The sequence below is a fragment of the Dendronephthya gigantea genome, unplaced genomic scaffold (genome assembly GCF_004324835.1).
Source record: "Dendronephthya gigantea isolate DGI-Jeju-01 unplaced genomic scaffold, DenGig_1.0 000004F, whole genome shotgun sequence".
Taxonomy (NCBI): Eukaryota; Metazoa; Cnidaria; class Anthozoa; order Malacalcyonacea; family Nephtheidae; genus Dendronephthya; species Dendronephthya gigantea.
The window spans coordinates 1,827,301-1,837,101 of record NW_021163014.1 but is presented as its reverse complement, the minus strand read 5'-3'; the positions used below and the strand labels follow the sequence as shown (position 1 = coordinate 1,837,101).

The following is a 9,801-nucleotide window of genomic DNA, read 5'->3' as shown; positions in this document are numbered from 1 at the left end:
AAATAACAAATGCCTGCAGCAACCCCTCGCTATTAAAAACCAAATACACAATATAGCTAAACTGCATGACCTAAACAGATATTGTAAAACGACAAAAAACTAAAATCGGTCTATATAAAAATTTTACCAAGTATATTATAGGTAAATAGTCAAATTTTGCTGCATTATGCTATGGTTACAATTAAATAATCGTTTAAAAGTGAAATCTCAAACGATCAAAACAATACAAAATTTTTAATGTTATTATTTAATCTTAAATGTTATTTTATTCTGTTATTGCAGTCGACGGCTAAAAGTTTTATTCTTACAGTGTGAACATATCAAAATTCAAATTACAATTTCAAAAACAATTTTTAAAGTAAAAGTCGAGGTAAAAGTAAAGGTGTAATAGCCTTTGCTTTCAGTACTAAAAAAACTCTCTAATTTCTCGAAACGAAGACGTCTCCGTCGCTGCAGTTTGCTTTGAAATTCGCGGGAAACGGCATAGTAGTTTCCAGGCTTTTTGCGACAGTCACGTTGCCAATGGTTCCAAAAACGTCACTTGCTAAAGTTCCGTAATATTGTATAGACGTCGACAGAATCCTCAGAGGCTATTTACATCAATCTGCCTATATTAGCTGCATGCATGTTCAACAGCGCGAGAGATGATTCTGAAGTATTGAAATGAGTAAACAGCTTGATCCTGGCGGCCGTGTGTGATCCCAAAAATAACATTTACCTGTTTCGTTATAAAAAGACGTATTTCAAAATCATCATTTCACGCTTCGTTGAACCTCGGGAAAACTGGCTCATGTAAACAGCCCCTTATCTTCACTACAACGGCAATGTCGTCAAACAATACAACAAACACAGTCCAAATTTGATGCATTGTAGCCAGACTCAGACGCCTGACTTAGCGAAAAGTCGAGATCGGCTTTCCCTGCCATAATGCGAGGACCATGATAAGCGGATTTTTATCATCCGAGAAAACAAGGGAGAGTGGGGGGTGTAGAATATTTAGAGTGTAATGTAATATAAAGGAAAGAAAAAGTGTAAGCATATGTATAAACACGATGTAAATAAAAGGAGATGGCTGGTGGCCATCTTGGTTAATTTCTAAATACACGTTTGGAGCAGGTTTTAATCTGAGTTTAATCCATTATGTAAATTCTACAATTGGCGACGAAAGTATCATAGCGTACAAAAGAAATCAGTCGGGCATAAGACGAATATATAAATATACTAACCCCCCGTTAAGCTTTTAGCTACGGCCCTGACAACAAGGTACAGAGCACTCAATTGTGCTGGGTTGGAAGTCAAAGATATTTTCTATTTTTTGCCTGCACCGGGAGCGCAAAGGAATACGAGAAAGCAAAAAAAGGTCTGACTAGACATTTTGTCACACAAGTAAATATTCCGTAAAAGCGCCACATGTTCAGAGAAATAGCACAGTATGAGAAAGAAACCATTGATCAATTTGCTCTTCGTTTGCGACGGAAAGCTCAGCAGTGTGATTATGGAGATCAACTAGAGTCTCAAGTCACAGATAAAGCGATTTACGCAGAAAGTTTTTGGAAAAAGGTCAGACACATAGCCTTAGTCAACTACAAGAAATAGCAACAACCTCTGCAGCCTTGAAAAGGCAGGGAAAGAGTGTGAATTTTCAAAATGATAGAGTGTAGATCGAGTCTCCGAAAAGTCTGGTCAAATGAATAGGTATGAAGTATTGGTTGGAAAGGGGGAGGAGTTAAGAAGAATGTTGAATTCATTGGGTGTGGAAAAACCGCGACATTTTTGCCAGAGACCCTAAATGCCCAGCAAAAGGGAAGAAATGTTCCAAGTGTCACCAGAAAGCTCATTTTGCAGTTGTGTGCAAAACGAAGAACAAAGATCAGTATGCTTTCACTGTCAAACGACAACCGGAGACAGGGAAAGTGTGAGTGTCTGTCGAAGGTGTTCCAGTAGAGATGGTTATTGATTCCTAAGCGAGTACAACTGGCATTGACAAACATTTTTGGAAAAAGTTAAAAAAGAAGCACATTAAATTTACGTCAAGGACGACTGCAAAGAATTTGTATACAACTCCTCTTACAATGATAGGAACATCCACAGCAGATGTAAATTTAGGCGATAGACATGTAAAAACAGAGTTCACATTTATTGAAAGTCGGGGAGAGCAGAAATTATTGATCAGAAAGACCGAAACTGAGCTTGGAGCTCTTAAATTAGAGAGGTACACCCAATTCCAACTCTTGACGAAATGCTCCAAGATATGAAAGATATGAGTGTGGTGTTTCCATAAGCTACATCTCAAGGGGGGGGGGGGTATCACCAGATAGAATTAAGTGAAGAATCCAGAATGTTCAGGTACAATTAGGTTGATGTTTGGCATTAGTTCTGCACCGGAGAAATATCAGCAGGTGATTCAACAAGTGCTGCAAGAATGCAGTGGGACAGCCAAATATCAGATGACATAATTATTTCTGGGTCAGATCAACCTGATAATGACGAGCAAGTGGAGAAGGTGTTGCTAAGGCTCGAAGAAAGAGGTTTAACACTCATGCAAGAAAGAAAATATGTGTTTGAATTACTTGTGAGTAAAAGTAGATGGCTGGTGGCCATGCATCCTGGTTAATTTTAAAATACATGTTTGGAGTAGGTTTGAGTCGGATTTAAATCCATTATGTAAGATTCTACAGTGGGATTCTGATCATTCTTAGTTATCATAAGTAAATGTGGCAATTACCTATGGGTCGGTAATAGGGAATTTTGAGGCTTTTAATTTGCCTTTCACAGCATTTGTTTTCCACGATGCAATGGTAAATGTATGTCTCCGTTGTGTTTTTCGGCCTGTAAAACAAGCAGGCCATCCATGCTCCTGCCTGATAAAAAGTATAACTGGTTGAATTTACAGTCTCGTTTTTGCCTTTGGAATCAGCGGTTACTATCCAATAAACCCTAGTGAAGTTATCACCCAGGCCTTTGCAATGTACACGCACTGTGCCGTAACCAATATACTTTTTTTCAAATAATGTTGTGTCTATTCCATTGATTCTTATAGTTGGCTTGGTATCTAAAAAACGTAAACAATTCTGTGAGAGAAGTAGAATAGTAAGGGAAAAAATGAATAAAACCAAAATTAATAATATATCAACGCCAACAAGCAAAGAAGACGTTTTTATACAGAGACATCAAGAAGATAAATTCTTGCGGCTTTGACAACTCTTTGGTATTTCTACTAAAAACATTCGTATTCGTACTACATTCGTATTTCTACTAAAATTTTACATTACTGTCTAAAAAGAAAAAACTACTATCACAGGGCTTAGGAATAACTCTCCCCAAAAATTTCTTGATGTATGACCCTGGGGCTGGATGTTCGAAAGGCGTTTAGCTTAACGGTAGTTAAGCCAAAGTTTAGAAACACTCTTATACATCTTGTGAATGACTGGAACTATATCTTATGCATTAGATTATGTTCTTCCTTTGAAAATTCAACTATTTACATCGAAATATTCTAGCATAGTTGTTCAATAAATACTGATATTAAATTTTGTTTCTAAACCACTTTCAGAACGGCCGCGGCATCTTACCAGTAGGACTGTATCGGGGTGAAGAAATTCAACTTCAATTTCATTCACAGCTACTGTAAATTATATAGCGTGATAACAAGGACAACGTAAGGACAAGCAGTACATGAGAGGACAAGGGACAGAGACGTCACGACACGATGGCAATACGAAGTAAGGACTATCAATTGAGAGGGATAGAGTTGCCTTGAACATTAAGAGAAGGCTTAAGTTTGGTGATGAGGAGGCTCTCGTGTATCATTAGCTCATAAAAGTCAGATGAGGAGGAGAGGATTCTAAATTCGCCAAAGCTAGCCAAGTGGCCGGAAGCCTTTAAGTGAGAATGTATACTGGACATGACAGGGCTTGAGGTCTGTTTATTTATAAATGATATTCCCAAGTGCTCTGATATTCTGGTATGTAGATGACGCGTGGTTTGACCCAAATACGACGCGGAACAGCATCGACCCTTAAATAAATAAACTACACCAGATCTCAGGTAAAACAAGGCAACTCTATCCCTCTCAATTTATTTCCGTAATGGTTCGGTCACATCAGAGAGCTTTGGGAGAAATTTTGCTAAATAGTTGACCATGCCCATGATTCGTCTGACTCCCGGTACGTCGGTCGGTTGTGGCATATTGCAGATCGCTTCAACTTTGGCCGGATCAGCTTTCACACCGTTGGATGTTAACAAATGAGCTATGTAGGGCATCTCCGTCTTCTTAAACTCGATCTTTTCCTTGTTGAGCTTTATTTTCCTTTCTCGGCAACGACTGAACAAAACTTCGAGCTTGACGTCGTGGTCTGCAATGGCTTCGTCCATGGTGACTCCATTGCCTATGATTAGTATGTCGTCTGCTACGGTGCGGGTGCCATCCAGTCCTTCTATTTCTTGATCGAGACGACGTTGGAAGATCTCACCAGCTGGAGAAATGCCAAACGGCATTCGGTTCCATTTGTACCGCCCAAACGGCGTGTTAAAAGTGGTAAGGAGAGATGATTCGTCGTCTAATTTGACTTGCCAATAGCCATTTTTGCAATCAACTTTGGTGAACACTTTAGCATTGGCGAGGTCAGGAAGTACATCTTCAATTGTTGGTATTGGATAGTGACTTCTTTTTAATGCTGTGTTCAATGACCGGGGGTCTAAACACAGTCGTATATTGCCGTTACTCTTTTGTGCTACTACCGTGCCACTTACCCAGTCAGTCGGGGTCGTCACTTTCTCAATCACACGTTGCTCTTCCAGCTCTTTCAGGTGGTCTCGCAGCGGGGTTTTAAGGGCTTCGGGTACGCGTCTCGACGGGAGTTGTACTGGTTTAATTGACTTATCAACTTCTAGATGTAAAGGTTCGCCAAGTTCTCCCAATCCTTTAAAAATGTCGCTATACTTCTGCAAGATTTGCTGTTTAGTAACACCAATCATTTCAGGATCATCGACTTGTAGCACACAGTCATCGGACGTTGTGGGTGCCAAGTTGTCGTGGTTTACCTCGATGAGACCCATTTGTTGCGCCGCTGTGCAGCCGAGTAAGTTGACTTTGGCATCTATATCCTTAACCACCGTGAAAAGGACTTTGTACTTAATTTGGGTGGTAGGGTTGGTCAGCTTAATTCGACATTTTACCAGCGGTTTCAATGGCGACGAGTTGTACATCTTTAAGATTTGATTTGTTTTTAGCACTTTGTTCCAGTATTTTGTGCCCGATAGTTCACCCAGACGAATGACATTACAGGTGGCTCCGGTATCGATTTGGAACCTCGTTGTATTACCTGTTTTTATCTTCATAGGCGCATAGATCTTCGCAAAAATAGACTGGTTTTCCAATCCATGGACTCGTTCTGTTCGGGGATCGAGATCTAAAGTCATAACAGAGTCACCCGAGTCATCGGAATTTTCCATTTCAGCATTCATTTGCATTGCTATGGGTTGGTTACCCTTTCTCAAACAGGCTCTTGCAAAATGGTTTCTTTTCCCACACGCTTTACATACTTGACCATATGCTGGACACGATTCTCTGCCTTCTCCGTGCGTTCCACCACAATATCGACATGTATGCTTGGGACGACGATTGTTATTAAACGTTGATTGTTTCGTTTACTGAAGTAGCCAAGTTTTATAAACTTTAGATATATTTTATACTTGTTTTTTTTTACATAGTCCTTACATTACAGCGAGCAGAGAAAAATATATGACAACCGCCCGATCTACCTAAATTATATATAGTGGGCGAACAATGCCCCATGCATATGAAAGTCTAATTTTAATTAGATGATGACTAGTCATCGTCATGATGATGATGACTGTTGGTCGCGTGACTTATTAAAATAAGTCACGCGACCTTGATCAATGTCAAAATATCATATCGTTATATCTTCCCTTCTTTAAACAGAAAAAGTGGATAAAATAAATAAAAGCAAACTAAAAAAAAACACAATACTGTCATTAATATAATCGTTGTGCCTATGTTTTTTTTTTCTCGTTAATAAATAACATAGTCATTCAATCTCTTGGGTCTTGTGATGACTCTTCGGCTTCTTCTGGTTGTGAGTGCCTGTGATGTCACATCCGTTGCGGCGTCTGGAATTTGGTCAATCGTCGGAGTTTGTGTCTCGACTGTTTCCTCGTGATGTTGCTCTGGTTCAACGGCGGCTTGCTCATGCTCTTCGTTTGGTGCAGTCAACGGTTCATCCTGTGCAGAATCTTCAACTCCGACTTTCCTCAAATATTTGCGGTTTCGGATGTAAGTAGTGCCGTCTGCAACTACTTTGTAGGAACGAATACCAACGTTTTTTACGACTTTTCCGGTGGCCCATTTCTTCTGACCAAGTTGAACAGGCTGCATTTTGACTGTGTCGCCTTCTCGCAGTGGCTCTAACATCCGCGTTCCTTTATTGTAGTACCTTTGCTGCCGTTTCTGTTGTGTTTGAATTCGGTTTTGAACGCCTGTGATCACTCTGGGTTCCAGCAAGTTTGTCATTGACGGCAGGGTCGTTTTCGTTCGCCTACTCATCAATCTTTGAGCAGGACTTGATGCCATTCCTTCCTGCGGGGTGTTGCGAATGCTGAGAAGCGCCAGGTAGAAATCACCGTTGCTCGTCTGGGCTACTCGCACAGCTTTCTTTGCTTGCTTGACGGCAGCTTCCACTTTACCATTGGACCGATGATGGTGCGGGCTCGTTTGGGTATGACGAAAACCATAGTCCTTAGCGAACGACTGGAATTCTTGCGAGATAAACTGCGGGCCGTTGTCTGAAACCAGCTCCTCGGGTATGCCATACCGGGCAATGTGGCTCTTTACTTTCTTGATAATAGTGGACGAGGTTGAGCTGTATACACGATCTATCTCGAAGAAATTTGAATAATAGTCTACCGTAACTAGGTAATCTTTATTCTGGTACTGGAATAAATCTATTGCAATCTTTGCCCACGGACGGTCTGGGACCTGGTGACTGATCAACGGCTCCCTTTGTTGCTGTGGCTTGAAAGATGCACACAGGTCACATTTGGAGATTTGTTCCTTAATGTTGCTGCTCATGTTGGGCCAGTAGAGACTTTCGCAGGCACGTCTTAAAGTAGACCCTGCCCCTTGGTGGGCCATGTGAAGCTCCTGCATGATTTCTTTTCTCAGGGACGCTGGAACTACCACCTGATCTCCTCTCAGAAGAAGTCCATCTTGCCATACAAGTTCGTCACGGTAGTCAAAATATGGACTTACCCCCTCGGGGAGGTTTCTTTTGCTGTTTGGCCATCCCTGCTGTACAGTTGCTTTTACTGCCTGAAGGGTTTCATCTTTCGCGGTTGCCTCTCTGAATTTTGTTATGGTGCTGGTTGATGCCACAAGTCCGTTAATTTCTTCGATCTGCTCGACTTGTTCTAATTCTTCAGCGAATGTGATTGGGCACCTCGTCCTTGGTCGTTGTCTCGTGTTTCGCCTCAATAATGCCTGCTTAACGTGTCCGCCAGGTACATTTCTTTTCCTCTCTTGTAGTGAACCTGGAGATCATAATGTTGGAGGCGCATTAGCATCTTCTGAAGACGTCTTGGTGCCGACGATAGGGGTTTCTTGAAGATAGTTTCCAAGGGTTGATGGTCAGACTCTATAACGACTTGTCTACCGTATGTATATTGATGAAAGCGTTCTGTTAATTTATTTTCTAGGGTTAGATATCGTCCTTACTTCGTATTGTCATCGTGTCGTGACGTCTCTGTTCCTTGTCCTCTCATGTACTGTTTGTCCTTACTTTGTCCTTGTTATCACCCTTGGTAAATTGATACCTTGTAAATATATTACTAGTCTACATATTCAAATTATCATGTAATTTACCATTTAGTCTGAGGATGTTTTAAGTTAAGACGAAAAGTTACAATCAAATATATTTTTATTATTCTAAAATGGTTTAAATTGTCTTTTATGGCTTTACTGAAACACTATGTTGGGCTTTAATATTTATATTTCGAATACGCTTCCCGCACGGCACGTCTCTGGCAACAGTAAATATTATAATAAATATGATTATATATTGGGTGTGGGATGTCCAAATTTTCTGATTTCTGCCTTATCGAACATTCAGAAAAGACTTCTTGTTAGTGAATTGGTTAAATTGATCCTGGGATTAAAGGTCTGGAATGTAACGACTAAAGATAAAAGACAACGATAGTTTGTCCATGGTTATGCTACCTATTCTAGAAAGCAAACTACCTGGAGCATTACGCTTCCACGGTTAGATTACTGCTAAGATATGTTCTGAATGCCAGTACAAGTAGTCTACTGCGTTTACTACGAGTTACGAGTTGGATATTATGACAATCTTGACTGTCATTAAAGCTATTATAAATTCCTGCCCATTGACATACATAGGAGACGACATCAATGACGGAGTTGTGCTAACTCCGGCTTTGTTGGTGCTCAATCGTAACCCCGGTGAAATCCCGGAACACTCATCACTGAATCTTAAAGTATCCCTTTCGCAATGGTATCGATATCTACAAAGATTACGACATCACTTTTGATCCCGATGGTTGAAAGTGTACCTCCCTAGCTAACTATAAATAAGGGCTCATGTTAAACGTCGCATTTTGGTCGCGTCGAATGCAAGTCGAACTGTCGATAGTGAAATGGTAATGAAGCTTAACTATCCATTGCTTGAATTGCATTCGACGATACCAAAATGAGACGTATAACCCAGGTCAAAGAAGCATTTCTGCATGTATATCAAGGCCAAACGGTACAATGTTGCCAAGAGACATGCAAAGGAAACGCTGATGGACGTTAAGAAATATTTTTTTGTTTTTGAAATCTTATTTCTAACCATAACCTCTAAACTAATTATAAAATAATCTCGGAGAAATACTGCGTGAATAAAAATCGTGCTCCTTCTCCATTATAACCTATTTTTAACTTACTATTCTTCGTTGCAGTTGCTGTAGTAAGTTGCAATAAATCCACAGTAACAAAATCTGAATAGTCTTTCAGGCAGCATTTTGTGATTGCAACACATCGATAAGAATATGGAAAATTTTCTACTGAAGGCGAAGGGAAATCGTTCAATGTAGCTAGCCGGCCGAGACCAGAGGCAGAGCGATTAAAATGTGTACTATTCAGCATTTTTCTTTCACGAGCACGGTTGAATCTGTCCCAACGAATGTATTTCACATCTGAAGATGTCTTGCATTCCAGCGATATAGGATCAGGGGGCGAATAAGTCGTACATCCTGTAATCGTAGGGATTGGAAACTGCAGCAGAAAACCGCAGGCTAGAAAACAAACGTACAGGTGTTATGAATGAGAGGAAAATGGCGATATACGATTTGGCTCTCACACATACGCATTAAGCGATGTTGTGGTAAAGTTTTAAAAATTATGGTCTGGGGTCAATCGAAGTGAATTAAAGCAAATAACTCAAACATTTTGGGAAGAAAATTTTATAAATGATACCATTCACGATTATTCAGGTTATCATGACCGTAATTATATTTCTTATTTCTATATTCCATATTTCGCCTAATACAAGGTTATTGTCGGGGAATATTCCCCCATAATCACCGAGCCTAAGGCGAATAATTATTATAGTATTTTTTGCACAAGTGGATTGACACAAGAACAGTATTTGTTCGCTTATCTCTTTGTAAGAAACATCCACAAAACGGCTAGCCGCCTTTTCGCAATTTCGGTTTTGTTATTTTCACCTGGGGCCGGTGGTTCAAGGCTAGGTTATCGCTAACCCTGGGTAAATTTTAATCCACTGT

General features: G+C 40.2%; 1 protein-coding gene across 1 annotated transcript; it reads right to left on the bottom strand.

Moving 5' to 3' along the window:
• Positions 1 to 6,034: 6,034 nt before the first annotated feature.
• LOC114544772 (uncharacterized protein K02A2.6-like) lies at positions 6,035 to 7,745 on the bottom strand. The gene is made up of 2 exons (XM_028563304.1): positions 7,733 to 7,745; positions 6,035 to 7,548 (listed from the first exon to the last, which is right to left on the bottom strand). Exons 1-2 carry the CDS (start codon positions 7,743 to 7,745, stop codon positions 6,035 to 6,037), a joined length of 1,527 nt encoding a protein of 508 aa, XP_028419105.1.
• Between the last annotated feature and the right edge of the window lie 2,056 nt (positions 7,746 to 9,801).